Source organism: Nelumbo lutea, chromosome 7 (genome assembly GCF_056320005.1).
Source record: "Nelumbo lutea isolate HS-2025 chromosome 7, American lotus-T2T, whole genome shotgun sequence".
NCBI classification, from domain to species: Eukaryota; Viridiplantae; Streptophyta; class Magnoliopsida; order Proteales; family Nelumbonaceae; genus Nelumbo; species Nelumbo lutea.
In genome coordinates, this window is record NC_142690.1 from 36,800,588 (window position 1) to 36,826,027 (window position 25,440).

General features: G+C 40.1%; 1 protein-coding gene across 6 annotated transcripts in view; it reads right to left on the reverse strand.

Moving 5' to 3' along the window:
• Positions 1 to 2,615: 2,615 nt before the first annotated feature.
• Positions 2,616 to 25,440, reverse strand: part of LOC148846109 (C5orf35) — a 44,166-nt gene continuing 21,341 nt past the window's right edge. For all 6 annotated transcript variants that reach the window (XM_088955575.1, XM_088955579.1, XM_088955576.1 and 3 more), the window contains one exon: positions 2,616 to 3,703. In XM_088955575.1, the coding sequence (XP_088811701.1) occupies positions 2,880 to 3,703 (824 nt within the window). In that variant the 3' untranslated portion in view covers positions 2,616 to 2,879. The remainder of the gene's footprint in view (positions 3,704 to 25,440) is intronic.

A 25,440-nucleotide genomic window follows, 5' to 3' on the forward strand; every position in this document is an offset into this window, starting at 1 on the left:
ATAATGGGATCATGTGCAATTAGTTGGAAAAGTAGTAAACAGGGGTCAACTGCAGATTCCACAACCAAGGCCGAGTACATTGCCGCAAGTAAAGTTGCCAAGGAAGTCATTTGGATGAACAAGTTCATTCAAGAATTAGGATTAGTTCCATCCAGCACATCACCCATTCTATTGTTATGTGACAACACTGGAGCCATTGCTCAAGCTAAGGAACCCCAAGCCCCACTCGAAGTCAAAGCACATCAAAAGAAAATACCACGTACTGATTCAAAAGGTAGCATCGACGAAGAATGTGGCAAATCCATTGACTAAGCCACTGGCACAGAAAGTGTTTGACAAACATGTGGAAAGTATGAGACTTTGGCTTGTACATGATTGAACCTAAGTGCAAGTGAGAGTTGTTAGACAATGTATGCCCTTAACTCCATTCAGATTGATGTACATTTTGTCATTTATTGTAAATGAATAAAGTACATAATTGATTCATTTTATTATGGTGTGTTTCTCTGTAATAACCTTAAACTGAACACTTATGATACTCATATTAGTTTAGAACCTTCACAGTTGTTGGATAGACCTGGAGAGGTTTATCTTGCCAAGTCTGATGGAAACCTAAACTGCCGATAACTGATTTCAATCTTGTTGAGATTTGTTTTGCAAAATATATTTATATAGAGATACATATATATTATGTTTTTACAAAATGTTTGCAAAATGTTTTAATTCCCAAGATCCATGTGAGTAGAGAGTGCAACACTACATCTTGCAACCGAGAGAGAAGTCATCTCTTGTCGAGTAGTGTTTAATCATTATGGGTTGAGAGGTTATGTGTCAAGCCATTTAGGGTTTTTACCTTATGGGCTAATATCACTTAAGTCCATAGTCCTTGGACCTTCATAAGGTGGTTGGACCCAATGACCATTTAGTGTAAATGTTGGACCTACTAAGAGCACATACTGATGGACTCAATGGTTCATTGTATTCAATAGTGAATTCAACCAAGCCTTGTAACATAAGTTAGGCTGAACACATATGGCTTTCGTAGAGATCAATGTTAGGATCCCATGCCATACAAAGAGAGCCAAAGTAGCCAACAAATTAAAGGGAAAGTGAACCTGATAACTTAATGGGCCTAAAGCCCAATTCGAACTGGGCTAATTAGATTAATTAATAGTGAGCGACTTTGAGATTATATCTGCTTCTAGATCAGCAAGAGGATAAGATGTGTCTTATCCACTCAAGATTTCAAATCCAAATAGGATCAAAGAACCCTTTCTTGATAGGATTGGGAATCTGATCCAAAGAAGTTATAAATAGAGGGAGAAATCCTTCTGTTAAACACTTTTACATATCCAATTCTTCTATTTGTTCTTGCCGCCCTACCCAGTTCGATCTCCATTCTTGGACTGATCAAGAATTGTTCTTGATTCAGATTTTTGCTAGAATAATCATATATGAAGTGCTTACATCCCCTGCGTAATCCTTGATGAAGGATTGCAATCCTTGCTGAAGAATTGCTTTGTTGATCATGTCTCATCCTAAGATCTGTCATCTTCAATGGATGTAGGATTTGATACCCTCTTTGGGCATGAACACCTACTTTGGGAGATATTTGCATGGATTCAGTATCAAGTATAACCCTCCCTTAATCTTGGTTTCAAATTTGGTCCGATTTATTTCAAGAACGAACCCTGAAACATGCAATCTTTCTAAAACAGGGAATAGAATTCCTGAAAGAGAGATAATTTTTTTGAATTTTTGCACAACCACCCTGCATGGTTCGGCCATCCATATAATGGATCTCCCTTCCCTTCAATTATATGGTTTCAAAATAATCGTTGACCTAGGCAAACGAACCGTTCAACTTAAGAACCAATCAACTATCTAATTCTATTTTAAACTTGCCAAAATAAATGTTAACTTGGTCAATAGTTTGTTGACCCAAATAATTGAACCACTAAATTATTCAACTCGATAATTGGTTTTATTTTGCAAAAATGTCATAAGCTTATCATTCAAACCGGGTGATCAAACCATAACACAAAAACTAATGGCCAAAGTGGTTCTATTTTCATGTTGAATTTTAAAGCTTTGCGTAGGCTGCATTTGGCACTCCTTATTTTAAGACTTATCTCCTTTTTGTAGTTAAAAACCCAATTTTCCTATGGGCATTTTAACAGAAAAAATGAGATAAGTCCTAAAAATAAAGAATGCCAAATGCAACCTTAGTCAACTTAATTTACTAATTTAGATCACTCGACTTTCTTTATGTAATTTACTTAATTTAATTTACTTGTTCAATTGCTTAATTTACTTAATTATCTTAATTAGTGCAATTTATTTAATTTAATTAACTTTATTAAAAGGGCCTTTTAAAACTTGAGCAATGCCACATAAGGATTCTTTGTTATTTTATTCATTGCCTATTAGATCTGTCAACGTCTCTAATATCATCTATTTTTGCTTTAAAGTGGCATTTCCTTCATAGTTCGAGGGCGAAAATGGCTCTTTCAATTTTTTAAAGTCTAATGTGGTTTTTGGCAAAGTTCCATGATTGGGAGCCAAAAATCCAAAAAACAAAATGGTGAAAATGCAATTCCAATCTACCACATCACTTTGGTGAGTAAGAAACTTCGATTGATGATTCAATAAATCCCTCTCATGGATCCCAAACGCTAATCATTGCAACAACCTTATTCATAAAAAACGGCTTGTCAAACATTGTGATTTTCAATATATGTTGTTCGAAGCTGACAACCAAATACCTCTCCAAGTTGGAAATTGAGAATTTTTTTTGTTGACAAATGGAACAAAAAACTTCCAAAATAAGAAGCATGCATATAAAGGGCACTCGATGCCAAAGCAAAACTGGAGAATATCTAGCCCCACCTCCTTCGGTCTTCCTCCTCATCCACTGGTGTATACCATGCTGGCCGTCTCTTGGAATTGCTCAACCTGTAGTTTAAGAGCACTTCTTCGTCACACAGCCTCCTTGTTGCCACCAGAAGAAGGGACTTCAAAACTGGAACATCTGATCCATCATTAGCTGAGCTCCCATACTTGAACCAAAAGCTGCCAAACCTCTTCATCTTCACCTGTTCTTCATTCCCAAATACCACATTTGGAATGTAGGCTCTCATGTCCTCCTCTGTTAGAGGGAAGTCATATGGGCACACCATGACATTTGGGGACATCCCCTTTGCGGGATGATTGGCAAAATGACCCAAGGCCAATGGGTTCCGCCGCTCCAAAACCTCCCCAGCATTTATTCCTTGACCACCTTTCAGAGGTTTACTAAGCGTCTTCCAAAACCGATCAGAACCTCTCTCAGTATCTACAGACATGATGGGTGCATTGGAACTAACTTCAGGTACAACTAACCCATCCCATAGTTCACGGCTTCCACCACCAGCACCCCAAGGCTGTGCATTGATCACAATTCCATCATACCTAGTGATCAAATAAGGGTTGTGTGCATCAACCCTTGGGTATCCAGGGATATAACGGTAATAAGCTGGGGAGTATATTACACCAGGGTAAAAGGCAACCACAGCACCAACACTAGCTTCACCACTTAAGAATAAGCCTTGGCCAGCTTCCTCGTGGGGAATTTGAGATGGTTTGAGATCAAGAGTGTAACCAATGTAATCTTTCAAACATTGTGAGAGCTCATCACAAGACAGAGCTCTTGTCTCCGGCACAGCTGTGCTGAAACACCAGAAGTTAGTTTCCAGAGAAGCTTTCAACCAGCCTTGATAAATACAGTAACATACTCAACACATGAACTCCAAGAGAAAAATCGGAATCATGCTTTTCAATTTTTTAATGGATATTTCCAAGTATTTTTTCTAGAATTAAAGAAAAATTCATTAAAATATGAGTGACAAGGAGTCACCCAGATAAAGAAACAAAAAATAATAAAGCTCCCCACTCTTCAACCCAACCCCCACCCCAAGAAACAAATTTTCCACAGAACTCAATAAAGAAAACCATCCTCCCGTCTCTTAAAGAACAATTCCTCCCACCTCCAAACATTTAGAAACCAGACTAATGTTATACTTTATAATGTGAAACACTTTATAAAGAACTTGAGAACAGAAATTAGAGTATTAGATATGTTAATCCAGGCAGACTGGGAGTGTTCAAGGTAGTTTCAGCTTGTTCCTTGACCTTGCCTTTAATTTAGTTCCATTGCAACTTTACTGGTGAGAGATGATACCACTGAATTGTCTATTTATATTCGTTTCAAGGATAAACTTCAGAAAAAACAGACGGGTGATTGAGAGGAATATAAAAGGACAAAATTACCTTTACATAAAGTGAGAAATGACAATGTGGTAATAGGCCCAGGAGGATGAATTTTGAGGGCTGTGTTCATAACTATTTTCTGTTGTACCTCTGTTCTCTGCTCTGAGGTTTCATTTTCTTCCGAGCAGATTTTCCCTGCTAATTTTTTCTATAATTAAGGGCCACGTTGGAAGCATATTGATTTTTTCTTGGTCCCTTGAACATGCAGCACTGTCATATTCTTTGCTTATGTTTGAAGCGTGACTTTAGTGGAAATTAGATCAATTTGGGGCGTTTGATTTGATTAATTGTACCTTACTATTGCTTCCTTAGTTAATTCTTAGATCACAAATTTAGCGTACCTGGTATACTGAATCAGTAAATATTGAAATAATTGAGGTCAGTGTTTTAAAAGCGCAAGGCACAAAAAAAGCGCAAGGGCCAATTTGCATTGCTTCAAGTAGTTAATGTGATATAAAACATATTGCATTTTTTATTCTATGAGTCGCCTTTGTACCACGCCCCTCGAGGAAACCCGAACAAGTCCATGTTAGGGTCTGAAATTCTTATTTCTCACATAAAAAATAATGATTTTATAACTTTCATTGCCTTTTAAGAAGATGTTTTATTGCAATGAATGAATAAACAACATTAGCAATAAGGGATTCTCGGAGGTTCGGGGGTGTTGCCTCGAGAGGCATGGTTGGGGGTCCGGGGGCTCCGCCCCGGCCCAGCCGTTAGACTCAAAAAAAAAAAGCAAAAAGCCCAAAATTTTAAGAAGGCACACACCTAGGCGCACCAGGCGCGGTGCATACCCCAAAATGTGCCTCGCCTGTAAGCCTAGGCACACCTCAAGCACGCCTTTTAAATCACTAATTGAGGTAATTGACTTATGGCTTTAGTGTTGCTAATGCTACAAGGGATCAAAATCATCAAGCTAGTGGTTCCCATACCAAGATGAAGTCCACGGTTTTGTTGGTAATGTTGGGGTTATTAATGGAGATCAGGTACCTTAGCCTAATGTTGTGTCCCAACTTAGTCTTGAGAATACTTTTGGGATATATCAAATGCTACAAGTGGTTGGACTCGCCTAGCAACAAAACACCACAAATGACATCTCTGCATTATTGAACCAGCAACAACAACAGTTGCAAAACTATCAACCACAATTGAAACAAAACATGATGGCACAGTGGAAGCAACATAATGAGTTTTTAGAATTTAAGAGGATCACTCCACCAGCTTTTGAGGATACCATTTACCTATTAAGGTAGAGAAGTGGATCCAAGAGAAGGAGAAAGCTCTTAAGGTGTGTCCAAAGGAGGACAAGGTGGTATATACAACTCATTTGCAAAAGGGAACTGCTAATGATTGGTGGACTCGAAAACAGGTGTATGAGGAGAATGAAAAGAATTACACTTGAGATACATTTGTAAAGGCTTTTATGAACATTACTTCCCTAACAGTGTTTGTCAACAGAAAGAAAGAGAATTCATTGATCTAGTGCAAGATAATCAGACTGTAGCAAAATATGAAGCTGAATTCTCCGAGCCTTCCAAATTTGCTATTGAAATGGTGCCAAACCAATAGAGTCGTGCGCATAGATTTGATGAGAGATTAAATCCCCAAGTCAAACAAATAGTTGTTGTATTTGAATTGGAGACCTATGCTGAGGAGCTTAGTAAGACACTATTAGTTGAGAGAACACTGCCTAGAATCAAGATACTGGCAACAATAATCAGAAAAGTGACAGGAACAATCTAGGAATCTTGATGACCAGAGATTAGGGAAATAGACCACAAAGTTTGGAAACAAGAATACTAGAAACAAAAATCAACAAGGTGGGGATCCTTGGTGTCATAGGTCCCAAAAGCATCATTCTAAAGCAAGTTGTTGGATCAATGGAACTTATTTTGCCCGTGGCCAGCAAGGCCACAAACTAGTTGATTGTCCTACAAAGAAAGAAAAATCCAGCATTCAAACATCTCAAAATACTCAAAAGACTACAAGTAACAGAATTGTAGCCACAGATCAGAAGAAAGGAGGTCAGAAGCCTAAAAGTCAAGCTAGGGCTATGCTCTTACTCAACAAGATGCACAAACATCTAATGCAGTGGTGTCAGGTATCCTCTCCGTGTCATCCACTTATGTGTATGTGTTATAATTGATCCTAGTGCTACTCATTCCTTTGTATTTATGACTTTCGCTAAGAAACATGGTTGAATATGTATTCCAAGTGAGATTGAGTTATCTGTCGAAACTCCATTTGGGGGTGTATTGATTGTTGATCATGTAAGTCTTGTATAGTTAAGGTTGATAATTGGGAATTGTTAGCTGATCTAATGGTACTAGAGTTATGGGATTTTGATGTAATCTTTGGCATGGATTGGCTAGCAACCAATTTTGCCTCCATGGGTTGTCACAAAAAGAGAGATCTTTCGAATTCCTTAATAAACCTAAATTTTACTCTGTAGGCGATGGGGCAAAATGCACAACTTTTTCACTTCTCTTATTTTTCTTTATCTCTATTTTCTACTTGGTATCCAAAACTCTTTTAGGGCTTGAGGTCGAAAATGGCATGGAAGATTAGAAGGCTGATCAATTCAGTCGAGAAAGTCCAATTCTTGGATGTTTTGGTGGAGGGGGGCTGTCCAGTGCTGATTGTTGGACAACAGACCAAAATCTGGAGAGAGAAAGTGTCCTACAAGGTCTCAACCAGGTTTTTCAATCTGGAAGTGAGGCAGTTGAGTTTTTCTAGTTCCTAGTGTAGTTTTACTGAGGGTAATTCATCCTGATGCAATTTCTAGAGAATCTGGTGAGATCAACACCCCACCCTGCAGTTTCTATCAAATCAGAAAGAGCCCGGGAACTGTCAACTTCCTTTTCTCTTGCCCCAAGTCAGTTTTTTTTTTCCAAATTGTGTGTTTACACTTCTAAAGGAGATCAATTTGAACTAGTGCATTCAATTGGCCAATCTTCCCTCCATAGGGTTCCAGGTTCTTTGAACCAAATCGATTAGGTCTAGGAAGTTTTCCATTGCTATCTCTTGGTGTTTTTGGTTGTTTGGAGCATAATTTTAAAAGGCGCTGAGGCAAGCCAAAACGCCTAGCCTCAGGTGCCTTCTCCCTTAATAAGAGGCTACCACCTCTATTTTTGAGAGGCTTGCACCTCAAATTGGTTAGGTGAAAGCCTCATATAAAAAGCATTAAAACTGACAGAAAAAAAAATATTATAAATTAGTTACAATATTTCTTAAAATTTAAGAAAATTGATTATTTAGTTGTTTATAAATAAAATAAACCAATCTATACTAAAATATTTCAGACGCTCTTAGATTGTATATGAGAATCTTGTCCCCTCACCTGAAAGGTTACTTTACTTGTGCTCCCTTCCTTAAGTCCCTTTTCTCTTCCTGTGGACAGTTGGGGTTTCCGGTTAAGGAGATTTGGCTCCCCTAAAATTATCATTTTGGGAGAGTGTTTTATGGAAAAATCAACACTTTGGACCGTTTGCAGAAGAAAAGGGCTTTCATGTGTTTGCCCCCTAACTGGTGTTTACTTTGCAAGGCTAATGGTGGGGATTGCTCCCATCTACTCTTATCCTATTCTTTTGTTGTTGCTATTTGGAGTTGGATCTTTGCCTTGTTTGGGTGCAAGTGGAAACTGTAAGTCAGCTGTTTGATCCGTCCTTTTCTATGTGGCCTACAAAAAAAGGTAGAATTATGTGGAAATGCATTAGAGCAGCTATACTATGGACAATTTGGAGAGAAAGGACTATTCCAAGAAAAGGAAAGAAGCCTTTAATCTGTTAAGGATTACATTCTAACTAGGGCAACCCATTGGTTGAGAACTCTGGATTCCTTTCAAACCTTTTCCTTTGATGATCTTTGGAGGAACTAGATAGTCATGGCTAACAGTTCTACAAGGATAGGATACCCCGCAGTGTGGTTGCTTCCTGAAGGATGGATAAAGCTGAATTTTGAAGGAAGTAGTCAAGGCAACCCAGGTGTATAAGGAGTAGATTCTGCTACTTCCAGTTTCTCAGAACATCATCCATAGTTACACTAGAAAAGCACTCGACATCTGAGCCAATGAGCCACCCTGACCATTATTGTTTGAATCAGGTCTTCCTTATTTCTTTCCTTGTGCAGAAATAATCTTGAATTCCTTTCTTCCCAAATTGTCCATAGTATTGCCGCTCTGGTACAACATCTCCACATCTGTCTTCCCCTCTTGTATGGCCATGGAAAGAATGAGGGATCAAACAATCGTTGCACGTCAACCGGAGGGTTCCACCTACACCCAAACAAGGAGAAAAACCATTCCCAAATATAGGCAGTAAAAGAACAAGAGATAAGTAGATGGTAACAGTTCTCACCATTAGCTTTGCATAAGACACACCAATGAGGGGATAAGCTCCAGTTTTTGTGCTTTCTTTGAAGCAGATCGCAAGTGTTAATCTTTCCATGGACAGCTTCCCAGCAGAAAGCTCCAATCCTATGGAGAATTGGCTTGTAACAAAGCTCTTTAGTTGGAAACGAAGGCAAAGAACTAGTGGAAGGATGGAATAGGGCTCTATAGAAGGAAGCACAGGAGAAGGAACCTTAAGGAGTGCAAGACCAAATTCGGCTATCTGGTTTAGAAGGTTCAACAAAGACTTCCTCTAGTAATTGGAGTAAGTTCATCACATTTTGAAGCTCAGAATCTCTTATACCCCTCCCAAGCCCTAAATCCCAACTTACTCCATTGGTAGAGTTTGAGGGAACAAGGAACTTGGCAATAGGCTCATTTTTCAAACAAGAGAGGGCAAAGAGAGAAGGGAATTGTTCTTTCAAAGGGGATGATCCCAACCAAGTGTTTTCCCAGAAATTAACTCCATTACCACTACAAAGATCATACCTGATAAAGGGAGTGAAAGAAGGCAGGATTTTGTTGATGGCCCTCAAGGGAGATGCTTGACCTGCCCTTGCCGATGCTCCAACGTCCCATCCGTTATCCAAGAGCCCATGAATGCTTGCTATGGCCTTGGCCCATAATTTCTCTTTCTCCAACAGCATTCTCCACAACCATTTTCCTAGTAATGCAGTATTCCTCCTTTGTATGCTCCCTATCCCCAACCCCCCTTTGTTTTTATCCCTGCATGCCACTTCCCACCTTACTCTATGTTCCCTCTTACTTCCCCCCGGTTCCCATAAGAAGTCCCTCATTATCTTCTCTAACATCTTCCCTACATCTACTGGAATCCTAAAACTGACAAGTAATAGACCGGTAGGTTAGACAGGGTTGACCAAATCAGAGTATCCTTCCCCCCAAAGTTAAGTAATCTTTCTTCCACGACGCAAGCCTTTTGGAAACTCTTTCTATCACTGGGTTCCAAAAGCTTACATCTTCAGGATTAGCACCAAGAGGTAGGCCTAGGTAGGTCAGAGGCCATTGAGCTATACCACACCCCAATACATTTGCACAATCAGCCATCTCCTCTTCTGTCATATTGATCCCAGCCATACAACTCTTTTCAAATTTTATTTTCAGATTTGACATTCTAGTAAAGAGTTGTACTAACAATTTTAAGTTTTGTATCCACTCCATTTCACCACCCTCACAAAACAAAATTGTATCATTTGCAAACTGTAGGTGGGTGATAGGCACATTCTCCTTTCCCACTCTCCACCCTTGCACTACACACCTTGAATCTTCCTTGAAACGATCCTACTCAAAAATCTACAATAAGAGTGAATAAAAAGAGAGAGAGGGGGTCTCCTTGTCTAATCCCACACCTAGTAGGGAAGAAATCCACCACTTTAACATTTACGAACACCAAGTAGTGGCAAGTCCTCAAACAGCCCCATATCCATTTACACCATCTATCACCAAACCTATTGTCCCTCAAGATCTCAATTAGGAAATTCCAGTCAACTAGATCATAGGCTTTTCCCAAATCCAATTTATAGATCAGGCATTTTCTCTTGGATCTTTTCATTACATCAACACATTCATTTGCAGCCAAGATCTGGTCTGTAATTTGTCTATTTTGCACAATGGCTCCTTGATTTGGACATATGATAACTGGGAGAACCTTCCTGATCCTTTGAGATAAAACTTTGGCTATTATTTTGTAGAGACTATTCACCAAGCTAATTGGTCTAAAGTCTTTTGGGTGAGTTGCAACCTTCTTTTTAGGAACCAAGGCAATAAAGGTGGCCGTCAACCAAGGGTTTATTACTCCTCTTTCAAAGAATTCATTGAAAACCTCCAAAATATCAGTTTTTATTATTTCCCAACAATCTTGATAGAATGGCATAGTAAAGCCATCTGGCCCTGGAGCTTTAGATCTATCCATTGAAAATACAGCCGCTTTGGTTTCCTCTTCTTCAAAGGACTTTTCCAACCCTGCTTTTAGATCCTCAGGTATAGATGGCCACTCCAACCCTTCGACCCAAAACCTTTCACCAATGGACTGCCTGAATATAGATTTGAAATGAACCACAAAATCCCTTGCTATCTCTCCTAGCTGAGATAGGACCTCACCATCAATCTCCAATTTGGAAACAAAATTCTTATTTCTTCTTCCATTGGCCTCAGCATGGAAAAACTTTGTGTTTCTATCTCCCTCTTTAATCCACTTCATCCTTGATTTTTGCCTCCAACTAGTTTCTTCTTTTAGTAAGGTATCCTCCAATTTTTTCTTCAGCTCCCATCTTAATGATCTATCTCTTTCTTCAAGAGAGCCTTGGCCCTCCTTGTTGTCCAACTCTTCAATCTGATCAATAACCTCTTGTTTGATCTGTTCCAATCTACCAAAGTGTTGCACATTCCATTCCTTGATTTTTGCTTTCAATCCTTGTAATCTCCTATGGAATTGCATTCCTTTCCAATTAGCACTAGGTCTTTCCACCTCCCGCCACTCTTTTATTTTATGAATAAACCCTGGATGACTTAGCCACATGTTTTCAAATCTGAAAGGAGTTGGGCCCCATCCTCTCAAGTATTCCTAATAGAGTGCAACTGGCCAACAGTCTGAAGTTACTCTTGGTAAAACCTTCGAGATTAGTCCACCCCAACGTTCCTCCCAATCCACTGAGAATAAGAATCTATCTAATCTGGAGCAAACAGGGTTAAGTTGGAGGTTTGACCAAGTGAAATTGTGGTGGGCTAAAGCAGGCCTCGAGTTCAAAAATATTCGCAAAGGAATTAAAATTTCTCATACTAGTTGTGACCCTTTGCCTTGGGTTATTTGTTTCCTCTATGAATCTAACATTGAAATCACCCCCAATACACCACAACTCTCCCACAAGCCTCTGATAGCACTAAGATCTTCACAAAATTCATTTCTTTCCCTATACCTATTCGGTCCATAAATATTGATTAAAACCCATTCGAATCCATCCTCAACCTGTCTAAACTTAATGGACACTGTAAAATTTCCAAACAGCTCTTCTACTCCTTCCAATACTTCACTCCTCCATAGAGTGATAATGCCACCCGAGGCCCCCCAAGAAGGGGTCATTGCCCAACTTATCGCCCTGGATTTCCATAGGCTTCTTACCCACCTGTTATCAAAGTCTACCAATTTGGATTCTTGCAACAATACCACATCAGGCTTTTTTTTTCTGAGAACCTCTTTTATTAATGCCCTTTTCCTTGCACTCCCCAAGTTCCAACTTATTAACTGTTAGCGTAGGGGTATTTCTGTCTTTATACCTTGATTGATGATGCTGATCTGTAATGTTGTGTTGAAACATGTGCTCTTAACTAAAATAAGGGCACGTAGGTCTTTTCAGTTATTTTTTAATAATAATATAAATACTTACTGGCCGACTAGGAGAAAACACGTTGACTCTTTCAGTTCGAACCAGAATTCTCTCTTCTCCCTTTCTCTCTTTCTCTCTTCCTCTATCACTCTTTCATCTTCTACATAACTGAACTCAGTCAGGCCAAACTCTAAGGCAGACCTGAATTCTAACATGGTATCAGAGCAGGTTAAATCTGCCTAGATTTCTGCTTGCCTAGGGTTCATTCTTTGTGCACCCTATCTAGGGTTTTCCTCTTTTTTTCTGTGTTCGATTGGAGATAAGGGAAAGGGCTGAAAAGGAGTGATCGCCCTCTTCCCTTGGGGGTCTCTATGCCTCCAATCAGGTCATATGTGGTCAGTTGCTGTGATTTCTGAGATCGCCCTCTCCTAGTAGAGGAAGAATAGAGGGCCGAACTGTGTGTAGTTGTTGTGTGTGAAGCGGCTGTTGTGTGTGGACTGCTCTCCTGCTCGCATGGGTGTTACTTCAGCGATAAGGTAAGAGATTTCAGTTCTTGACATCTGTTATGGATTAAATAGGAGGTGTGTTTCAAACCATTTGCTAGTGTTTCGGCCAGTAAGTGCTAGGGTTTATGCTGGTTTCTTTGTGCATATTGAAGGAAGAGATATGATCATATAGTGGTGAGATTTCAAGTAGTTGTAGGAGTAGGGTTTGTGGTGTAAAGATCACACATTCCAGCAACAATTAGTGTTGCAATCAGTATGACAGGTGTGACCTAGTGGTGTGTAGTGTGCAGATCTCAGTGATAATAGAATTCAGCAAGTGTGCAGAATTGGTGATAACATAATGGGAGACAGTAATGATTATAAACCTAGTGTGATGGTACCTACAGACTACCTGAATGTTCAGATGACCTCCATTAAGTTAAATGGAGAGAATTATGTGCCTTGGGCTAAATCCGTTGAAGTCTTTCTAAAGGCAAAGAAGAAGGTAAAACAAATCAGAGAGGAGAAACCCTCCTCTGACTCTCACGAGTATGAAGATTGGGAGCAAGAGGACGCTCAGATCATCACATGGTTGTGGAACAGTATGGAACCCAGGATTAGTGTGAACTTCATGTTCCTTGATACTGCCAAAGACGTGTGGGACCAAGCGAAAAAATTGTATTCGGGGCAGGACAATACAACCAAAGTTTATCAGCTTTATCAAGAGTACTTTAATCCGCAACAGGGAAAGTCTTGAGGAGTACTATGCCAACATGAGGAACATACGTAATGAGTTGAATGTCTATCATCCTCTCACTTCTAATGTCAGGATTCAGCAACAACAGAGAGAGCAGCTTGATGTGACTAGATTTTTGGTGGGACTAAAATCTGAATATGAACCAGTACGGGCTCAAATATTAGGGGGATCAGCTCTTCCATCCCTAGAAGAGATATTTGCTCGACTTCGAAGGATTTCTATCGAATCTACTAAGAACTCTAATATCTCGTGTAGATATGCCTTTGCTGCATCGAGAGACCGTGGTGGTAGAGGTGGAGCTCGGGGAGCTCAGTCTGGCTGTGGTGTTGGTAGTGGTTCTACATATGGCTGAAGTGGCAATGGTGCATGGTGGTGGTCGTACTGGGAGCAGAGATTCAGGGGGAGCCCGTGGTAGAGGACGTAGCTCAGGCCTAAGGAAGTGCACTCATTGTGGTATGGATGGACATACCATCAACTATTGTTATGATTTACATGGTCCTCCCTCAACCTGGGCCAATCATGCCGCAACCGGTGACTCAAGTTCCAGCTCTAAACAAGAGAATCATTCATCTGACCAGTTGCCTCCTACATCCACAGATAGTCCCATGAAGGAGATGGTGAGTGTTCCCTGTGATGAATATGACAGGTTTATCCAATCACAGCAGATCACAGCAACTTTTGCTCACTCAGGTATGGCTTGTCTGGCATCTACACCCAATCCCTGGATCATTGAATCTGGAGCCTCCGATCACATGACTGGAACTCCAGGTGTGTTTTCCTCCTTATCTCAATGCTCAACATCACAATCTGTCACCCTTGCTAATGGTTCCACATCCTCAATTTGTGGTGTTGGTAATGTTGACCTAGATCCTATATCCCTCTCATCAGTTCTGTATGTTCCTAAATTGCCTTTTAACCTTATGTCTGTTAGTAAGCTAACCAAATCACATAACTGCTCCATTACCTTTTATCCTTCTATGTGTGTCTTTCAAGATCTCAAGACGGGGATGAAGATTGGCGGAGGGCATGAAGCAGGTGGACTGTATTATCTTGACAGTGGTGGTGGTAGAACTTCAACAGCTCTCTAGTCATCTCTTTCTCCTCTCCAGTGGCACTGCCGATTTGGTCATCCGTCGCTCAAAGTCTTGAAGTCCTTGGTTCCGTCCTTGAATCAGCTTTCTGATTTGGATTGTGAGTCGTGTCAGTTTGGGAAACACTATCGTGTTCCCTTTAGTTCTAGGGTTGATAACCGTGTGTCGAGTCCTTTTTCTTTAGTTCATTCAGATGTTTGGGGTCCTTATAAAGTAATGCCATATAATGGATACAGATATTTTGTCATTTTTGTGGATGATTTTTCAAGGATGATGTGGCTCTATTTAATGAAAGAAAGAAGTGAATTGTTTACCATTTTCCAAAAATTTTATGCTGAAATTCGTAACCAATTTGGTACCCACATCAAAGTTTTTCGTTCTGATAATGGCCGTGAATATTTATCCTCATCATTTTAGGAATACTTGGACCAACACGGCATTATACATCAGACCTCGTATACCTACACCCCACAACAAAACGGGGTGGCTGAGAGAAAGAATCGCCATCTCCTTGAAACAACCAGATCCCTAATGCATCACATGCAAGTTCCCAAACCTTTTTGGAGTGATGCAATGCTTACCTCTTGTTTTCTGATTAATTGGATGCCCACGTTCATCCTTGATGGTCAGTCTCCGTTTCAGGTCTTGTTTCCCTCTTTGTCTTCGTTCCCTCTTATGCCGAGAGTTTTTGGGTGTGTCTATTTTGTCCATAATCTGGGTCCTGGGAACGACAAGTTTGATGCCCGTTCTCTCAAGTGCATCTTCCTTGGCTATTCTCGAACCCAGAAAGGGTATAGGTGTTACCATCCTAGTTCTCGACGGTCCTTTGTGTGTGCTGATGTCAGTTTCTTTGAGTCTACTCCGTTCTTTTGGGATCTGGTGATGCTTCTTCCTCCTAATCACCTCCTCCCCTTCCACTTTCCGTTGTCGATCCTCCTCCCTTTGTTCCAATTGTGACCAAATCCTTGCCTCCGGTGCCACCACCTGTTGAGCGCCCACCTATCCGTCATGTGTATACACATCGCCCACGTGCACCGGCTACTACTACTCCGGCTACATCTCCGTCGACGAATCCGGCACCAGAACCCCACTTGGCATCTGAGATTGATCTACCCATTGCTTTGCGGAAAGGTAAACGTACTTGCACCCTTCATCCCATTTCTAATTATGTTTCTCTTACTCACCTTTCCGCTTCCCATCGCTAGTTTGTTACCTTGTTATCATCAGTTATTGTTCCTAAAGATGTCCAAGAAGCCCTTGCCTCTCCAGGGTGGTGTCGTGCCATGGAAGAAGAACTCTCAGCCCTTCATCATAATCATACTTGGGGCCTCGCTGCTCTTCCTCCTGAGAAGCAAGCTGTTGGTTGTAAGTGGGTTTATACGGTTAAGTATCTACCTGATGGTAGTGTTGAACGCCTGAAAGTGCGATTAGTTGCAAAAGGGTACTCCCAAACCTATGGCATTGACTACACAAAGACCTTCTCATCAGTTGCTAAGATAGGGTCAGTTCGTGTTGTGATCTCTCTTGCAGCCATGTATGAGTGGCCACTATATCAGCTTGATATCAAGAATGCCTTTATGCATGGTGACTTACTCGAGGAGGTCTACATGGAACAACCTCCAAGGTTTGTTGCTCAGGGGGAGGATGGTAAGGTGTGCAGACTAAGGAAGGCTATATATGGGCTTAAATAGTCTCCTCGAGCATGGTTTGGTAGGTTCAGTGAGGTGGTAAAGAAGTTTGGCATGAAACAGTGCAAAGTTGACCATTCTGTATTTAGTCATGACTCTCCGGGAGGAAAAATACTGTTGGTGGTGTATGTAAATGATATTGTTATTACTGGGAATGATAACATTGGTATTGATTGGCTGAAGACTTATCTGCAGGATCACTTTCAGACAAAGGTTCTGGATAAACTGAAATACTTCTTGGGGATAGAGGTAGCGAGATCCAAGTATGGGATTAACCTGTGCCAGAGGAAGTATGTGCTTGATTTGCTGGAAGAAACAGGCTTGTTGGGTGCCAAACCAGCTGAAACACCCAAGGACACAAATACCAAGCTAAGCAGTGATATGGGTGAAGTGTTTGAAGACCCTGGCAGATACCGACGACTTGTGGGCAAACTGAACTACCTAACCATTACCAGACCAGACATCTCATTTGCAGTTAGTGTGGTAAGCCAGCTCATGCAAAAACCTCTGACTCCTCATTGGAATGCAGTTCTGAGAATTGTGAAGTATCTAAAAGGGGCCCCGGGTCGCGGTCTGATATACAAGAGTGGGGGAAAACATGAAATAGAAGGGTATTCTGATGCTGATTGGGCCGGTTCTATGTCTGATAGGCAGTCTACTACAGGCTATTGCACATTTCTGAAAGGTAACCTGGTGACATGGAAAAGTAAGAAGCAGACGGTTGTGGCAAGAAGCAGTGCAGAGGCAGAATATAGGGCTATGGCGCATACCGCTTGTGAATTAGTGTGGCTAAGGAACCTTCTACAGGAAGTAGGGTACAACATTAATACTCCAATGAAGCTCTATTGTGATAATCAGGCTGCAGTTCATATCTCCTCTAATCCAGTGTTTCATGAAAGAACCAAGCACATTGAAGTTGACTGTCACTTTGTGAGGGAGAAGGTGCTGAATGGAGAGCTAGACACTACACATGTTAATACAGGAAATCAATGGGCTGACTTATTTACAAAAGGCTTGAGTCGGGGAATAGTGGACTACATATGTAACAAGCTGGGAGTATATGATATATACTCACCAGCTTGAGGGGGAGTACTAGCGTAGGGGTATTTTTGTCTTTATACCTTGATTGATGTTGCTGATCTGTAATGTTGGGTTGAAACATGTGCTCTTAACTTAAATAAGGGCACATAGGTCTTTTCAGTTATGTCTTAATAATAATATAAATACCTACTGGCCGACTGGGAGAAAACATGTTGACTCTTTCAGTTCGAACCAATATTCTCTCTTCTCTCTTTCTCTCTTTCTCTCTTTCTCTATCACTCTTTCTTCTACATAACTGAACTCAATCAGGCCAAACTCTAAGGCAGACCTGAATTCTAACATTAACCTTGTTGAATGGGCCGATTTGTGTTTAGTTTATTTTCTTTTAAATTAAGTTGTTGGGCATTGGGCCCATTAGTTTTTATTTTTAAAAGAGCTGTAACTATTTAGTTTGAGTTGCCGCCCTACTAAGGGCATCTTTGTAATAACTCATATTTAAGTAAAATATAAATAGAATGAGGGGCTGGCAGCTAGGGTTATGATAGACAAGCTTAGTTGACCTTCTCCTTTTCTTCCTCTTTCTCTTCCTATTGCTGAAATCTACAACTTTTACCTCTTCCTTTCACAAGAAGCTTGACCGAATCAGTAGATAGTGGTTTCTACTTGGTATCAGAGCAGGTTGAAGGTTTTGGAAGTGATTCTATCATGCAGCCCTAGATCGGCGACTGCATGGAGATTTAAGAGGCTGATCAAAGCTCTCAAGTAAGCCCAGTTTTTGGATTTTATTGATAGATCTGTATGCCATGTAGCTGGTCTAGGGTTTCTCATCAAAATCATGAAAAACTGGAGAAAGGGGAAAAGTCTTGTTTTTGTTGGACTCTTCAATTTTGACTCAAGTAGTGGCGCCTATTTTTTAGGATTCCTTAGAGATTTTTATAAGGGGTGATTCAAGTACCACGTGGTTTGGAGGCTTCTAGAGAGGCCAGTTGCTTTTTCTCTCTCTTCTACCATCCCACAGAAGAGGAATCTTTTGTGGGAAGAAAGTCCAGGACAGCAAAGGAGTGTCGTTGGTTCCAAAAAGTGTTTTGTTTGCTCAAGCTGTTTTTTTTTTATTTGTTTCTATACCCTTTTGAAGAAGCATGGAGGGCCACAGAGTTGAATATAAGCCTAGGAATGAAATGAGACCTGTGGGAGTAGGTGTTGGAGACCCCTTCAGAGTTGGGACCATTACTACAATTCGGTTGGATGGTACAAACTGCTTGGAATGGTCCCAATCTGCAAAGATGGCCATTACGGCTCGTGGAAAATTGGGGTATATTACTGGTGAAGAGGTGAAACCTGAAACTGGCAACTCCCGGTGGGTGCAAGAAAATTATATGGTAATGACATGATTGTGTAATTCCATGTTGCCACATATAAGTAAAATTTTTTTTATGGGCAAATACAGCTTAGGAGATATGGGATGTGGTTGCAGAAACCTATTCACAAAGGGAGAATGTTGCTAGGACTTAACAAAGAGGAATCAGATTATTGCTACAAGGCAGGGAGATAGATCTGTTGCAGCCTATTTTTCAGTCCTTAAGACCCTATGGCAGGAGATCGACCATCTAGAGACTTTTGCTTGGTAAACCACCAAGGATGCAGCTACCTATCAAAGACACTTAGAAAAGTAGGGTGTTCGAATTCCTTGCTAGCCTTAACCCTGAGTATGACATTGCACGACAACATCTTCTTTCCAAGGACAGAGTCACTCTCTCCCAAGCATATGCCTTTGTGTCAGGAGTGGAGTGCATGAGGGATGTAATGATGAAGAATCTCATTTCGGATCAGTCCGCTATGGTAATCTGTTGTGAAATCTAAACAGAATGGAAATGAAAACAAGAAGGAAGACAAAAGGGACTTGGTCTATGACTTCTGTAAGAAGCCAAAGCATACAAGAGATACTTGTTGGAAGCTTCACCAACATCTTGTGCCGACCAGATTGAAGAATAAAAAAGGAAATGCGCACATGGCAGTTACTGGTGACACACTGGCCCCTCCTAGTACAGCTGCTTCGGAGTCCGTTTCAGCTGTTGCAGCAAGGGCCGAGCTTTAGGGGTTTGGGTTAGTTCTGAATCAAAGAGATACAGCTAGTTCTAGTTCAACCGCAAACGGAAAACAAGGTACAGGTAGCACAGGTGGAGCTCACTCTACCTCCTTTGCCCACACAAATAGTTCACATGTCACTACAAACTATGTTTCTGCTTCAGGTAAGGAGAGATCTCCTTGGATTATAGACTCTAGAGCCTCAGAGCACATGACACATTGCTCCACTATTTTCTCCTCTTACCAGCTCTGTTCGAGTAGAGATAGGGTCTCCACAGCTGACGGATCCCATGTTCCTATTGCTGGGAAGGGATCTGTCAAGATTAATGATTCCATCTGTTTATCCTCTGTCCTCCACACTAAGAATTTGAACTGCTCAGTAATTTTTTCTCCTGGACGCTGTATTTTGCAAGATCTGGATTCAGAGATGATGATTGGGAGTGGTCGTAAGGTGAATGGAATCTACCTCCTAGATGCTCTCCCTCTTCACCAAAGTAATCATGTTTGCAGGGACAGTGAGTCAAAATCTGTAGATCGGATTATGCTTTGGCATAATCGTCTAGGTTTACACAGTAAAATATAAGGCAGATGGAAGTATAGAGAAGTACAAGGCAAGACTTGTTGCCAAAGGGTACACACAGACCTATGGAATTGATTATCTAGAGACATTTGCGACAATTGCAAAGATGACCTCTGTTCAGATACTCCTTTCTCTTGCTGCCTCATACTCTTGGCCCTTGTTTCAATTGGATGTGAAAATTGTTTTCCTAAAAGGGGATCTGCAAGAAAAAGGTGTATATGGATCTTTCCAGCTGGTTTTTATGATAATGCTGAAAAGGGAAAGGTATGCAAGCTGAAAAATTCACTATATGGCTTGAAACAATCTCCTAAAGCATGGTTTGACAGATTCAGAAAAGCCCTGATTGTTTTTGGCTACACTCAAACTCAATCTAATCAGACCTCGTATGTGAAGCGCAGGGGATCTTTGGTGTCAATCCTCATTTTTATATGGATAATATTGTTGTCACTTGGAATGATCTAAGTAAAATTGATAGTCTGAAGAGGAACCTGCATAAGGAATTTGAGATTAAGGATCTTCGAGAACTGAGATACTTCTTAGGCGAATTTGCAAAATCGAAACATGGAATTTTTATCTCTCAAAGGAAATATGTCTTGGACCTTCTCCAAGAGACAGAGAATCTTGGAACAAAGGCAGCCAGCACCCCCATTGATCAGAACCATAGAATCAGAGCATCAGAAGGTGAGCCAATAAAGGACCTTGGAAGAAACCAAAGACGTGTGGGTCAGCTACTCCACGAGACCAACACTGGAAAGCAGTTGACAGGATCCTTGCTTATTTGAAGGGACATCCAGGCAGAAGCATATTGCTTACTGATCATTGACAGTTGAAACTAAAGGTTTATACAGATGCGGATTGGGCAAGATGCCTTGATGACAAAAGATCAACTTCAGGACTGTGCACCCTAGTTGGGGGTAACCTAGTCTTATGGAAGAGTAAAAAACAAACAGTTGTAGCAAGATCAAGTGCAGAAGCCGAATATAGGACCATGGCACATGGAGTTTCAGAACTTCTCTAGATCTGTTCGCTCTTAGAAAAAATCGATGTACAGGCAGAAGAACCTATGATGCTATACTGCGATAACCAGGCAACAATTAATATTGTCCATAATCCAGTCCAGCATGATCGAACTAAGCACATTGAAGTAGATAGACATTTTATCAGAGAAATGGTAACTTCAGGAGAAATTTGTCTTCCATACATTTCTTTTGAACTACAGCTTGCTGATGTTCTCACAAAAGGCGTTGCAAAGAATAAGCTGGAGCATGATCTACGCAAGTTGGGAATGTGTGACATCTACTCCCAACTTGAGGGGGAGTGTTGAGTGGGGCCACCTATTTGTGTTGTTGTGTGGGCCGATTTGTGTTTAGTTTATTTTCTTTTAAATTAAGAAGTTGTTGGGCCTTGGGCCTCTTAGTTTTTATTTTTAAAAGGGTTGTAACTATTTACTTTGAGTTGCCGCCCTACTAAGGGCATCTTTGTAATATCTCATATTTAAGTTAAATATAAATAGAATGAGGGGTTGGCGGCTAGGGTATCATATACAATCCTAGTTGACCTTCTCCTTCCTTCCCTTTTCTCTTTCTATTGCTGAAATCTACAACTTTCTCCTCTTCCTTTCACAAGAAGCTTGATCGAATCAACAGATAGTGGTTTCTATGAGCCCATAAGGACTCCTCATGTTCCTCCACTCACCCTACATTCATGGAATAAATTTCAACCTAAAAAGCCTTGGCCAACTGCTCAAAATAAACCCTTTTTTTATGGAAAGTATTATATGAAAAATTAAAAACTTTGGATAGCCAATAAAGTTGGGAAAACCATCAATACAAGATTGGATTAGAGATGATGTATACTAAAGGATTAAACCTGTAGTCATTCCAAATGGTCCCCTACATGATGGATGTTTTCGATTGACCGCATCATTCATCCACGCGGCAGATATAGGATGGGTTGTGCAGGGAAACTCTACATTCAACCCAATTGGCAAACCTTTTATACAAGTATAGATGTATACAAAAACTGTTGGGCAATGAAAAGACCATATCTACAAAGGCACAAAACAAAGATAAAGATATTGAGATTCATGAGTCACAGGACTAAAAAGGACAAAATTAGAAATTACTGCATCCATTGTGAATGTAGGAGTAGCCTCAATAGATGATAAAATGCAACAAAGTAGAGATAAATGAATGGGCCACATGCTTAGAAGACCGCCAATTACACCATTAGGAGTGATCCAAAAATATGAATGAAGTTTTCCAATCAAAACATGCCAACCATATCCATAAACCACTAGCCTTCTCCATAAAGTATCCAACTCCTCAACATAGTTGTCAAGGCAACACCTAGGCACTTTTCGAAGAGCGGCTCCCCCAAGCACCAAGAGAAAAAATATTAGTCGCATGCTTAGGGGACTGAAACACATAAATAATTTATAATATTCATAAGATAAAAATAAATATATAATATATAATATTTTATTGGTTGGTTTTACTTTTTATAATAGGACCTGTTGCATGCAGCATTTAAAAACCGCATGGCGCAAAAAAGGCACAGGGGTCAATTTGCAACCGAGGCGCAAAGCGCAAGGCAAGGTGCACCCCTTTTTGAAGCAAGGTGCAAAAACTAAAAAAATTTGTTAAAAAATAAAAAAAAGTCAAAATTTAAAAAAAATGCCAAAAAACACAAAAAAGAATATTAAACATAATATCAATAAAATATAAACTTAAATTTTAAAACAAATGTTTTAAAAAAGTTAAAAAAATAACTATTGTCTAAAATTAAAATACATAAACATAACATGTAAAGCATATTTAAATGAGAATTTACAAATAAAATCAAACATATAAAACATTTTCAAGCATGTAAAACCCATAATCCCTTTTGTTTCCTCAATTGCATTACTCCAAGTAGCTAGTGTGAGGTAAAACATATTACATTCCTGGGAGATACCAAACATATTACATTCTCCAAGAGACAGAGAAGCTTGGAACAAAGGCAGCTAGCACCCCCATTGATCAGAAACATAGAATCAGTGCATCAGAAGGTGAACCAGTAAAAGACCTTGGGAGATACCAAAGACTTGTGGGTCGGCTACTATACTTGTGTATGACAAGACCGGACATCTCCTATGCAGTAAGTGTAGTGAGTCAATACATGCATGCTTCACGAGACCAACACTGGAAGGCAGTTGACAAGATCCTTGCTTATTTGAAGGGACATCCAGGCAGAAGCATACTGTTTACTAATCATGGACAGTTGAAGCTAGAGGCTTATACAAATGCAGATTGGGCAGGATGCCTTGATGACAAAAGATCAACTTCAGGACTGTGCACCCTAGTTGGGGGTAACCTAGTCTCATGGAAGAGTAAAAAACAAACAGTTGTAGCAAGATCAAGTGCAGAAGCCGAATATAGGACCATGGCACATGGAGTTTCAGAACTTCTCTAGATCTGTTCGCTCTTAGAAAAAATCGATGTACAGGCAGAAGAACCTATGATGCTATACTGCGATAACCAGGCAGCAATTAATATTGTCCATAATCCAGTCCAGCATGATCGAACTAAGCACATTGAAGTAGATAGACATTTTATCAAAGAAATGGTAACTTCTGGAGAAATTTGTCTTCCATACATTTCTTTTGATCTACAGTTTGCTGATGTTCTCACAAAAGGCGTTGCAAAGAATAAGCTGGAGCATGATCTACGCAAGTTGGGAATGTGTGACATCTACTCCCAACTTGAGGGGGAGTGTTGAGTGGGGCCACCTATTTGTGTTGTTGTGTGGGCCGATTTGTGTTTAGTTTATTTTCTTTTAAATTAAGAAGTTGTTGGGCCTTGGGCCTCTTAGTTTTTATTTTTAAAAGGGTTGTAACTATTTACTTTGAGTTGCCGCCCTACTAAGGGCATCTTTGTAATATCTCATATTTAAGTTAAATATAAATAGAATGAGGGGCTGGTAGCTAGGGTATCATATACAATCCTAGTTGACCTTCTCCTTCCTTCCCTTTTCTCTTTCTATTGCTGAAATCTACAACTTTCTCCTCTTCCTTTCACAAGAAGCTTGACCGAATCAACAGATAGTGGTTTCTACTGAGCCCATAAGGACTCCTCATGTTCCTCCACTCACCCTACATTCATGGAATAAATTTCAACCTAAAAAGCCTTGGCCAACTGCTCAAAATAAACCCTTTTTTTATAGAAAGTATTATATGAAAAATTAAGAACTTTGGATAGCCAATAAAGTTGGGAAAACCAACAATACAAGATTGGATTAGAGATGATGTATACTAAAGGATTAAACCTGCCGTCATTCCAAATGGTCCCCTACATGATGGATGTTTTCGATTGGCCACATCATTCATCCACGCGGCAGATATAGGATGGGTTGTGCAGGGAAACTCTACATTCAACCCAATTGGCAAACCTTTTATATAAGTATAGATGTATACAAAAACTGTTGGGCAATGAAAAGACCATATCTACAAAGGCACAAAACAAAGATAAAGATATTGAGATTCATGAGTCACAGGACTAAAAAGGACAAAATTAGAAATTACTGCATCCATTGTGAATGTAGGAGTAGCGTCAATAGATGATAAAATGCAGCAAAGTAGAGATAAATGAATGGGCCACATGCTTAGAAGACCGCCAATTACACCATTAGGAGTGATCCAAAAATATGAATGAAGTTTTCCAATCAAAACATGCCAACCATATCCATAAACCACTAGCCTTCTCCATAAAGTATCCAACTCCTCAACATAGTTGTCAAGGCAACACCTAGGCACTTTTCGAAGAGCGGCTCCCCCAAGCACCAAGAGAAAAAATATTAGGCGCATGCTTAGGGGACTGAAACACATATATAATTTATAATATTCATAAGATAAAAATAAATATATAATATATAATATTTTATTGGTTGGTTTTACTTTTTATAATAGGACCTGTTGCATGCAGCATTTAAAAACCGCATGGAAGAGTAAGCATATTGTTTACTGATCATGGACAATTGAAGCTAGAGGCTTATACAAATGCGGATTGGGCAGGATGCCTTGATGACAGAAGATCAACTTCAGGATTGTGCACCCTAGTTGGGGGTAACCTAGTCTCATGGAAGAGTAAAAAACAAACAGTTGTGGCAAGATCAAGTGCAGAAGCTGAATATAGGACCATGGCACATGGAGTTTCAGAACTTCTCTGAATCCGTTCTCTATTAGAAGAAATCGGTGTACAGGCAGAAGAACCTATGATGCTATACTGTGATAACCAGGCAACAATTAATATTGTCCATAATCCAGTCCAGCATGACCGAACTAAGCACATTGAAGTAGATAGACATTTTATCAGAGAAAGGTTAACTTCTGGAGAAGTTTGTCTTCCATACATTTCTTTTGATCTACAGCTTGCTGATGTCCTCACAAAAGGTGTTGCAAAGAATAAGCTGGAGCATGATCTACGCAAGTTGGGAATGTGTGACATCTACCCCCAACTTGAGGGGGAGTGTTGAATGGGTCGATTTGTGTTTAGTTTTTTTTTTTTAATTAAGAAGTTGTTGAACCTTAGGCCCATTAGTTTTTATTTTTAAAAGAGTTGTAACTATTTAGTTTGAGTTGCTGCCCTACTAAGGGCATCTTTGTAATATCTCATATTTAAGTTAAATATAAATAGAATGA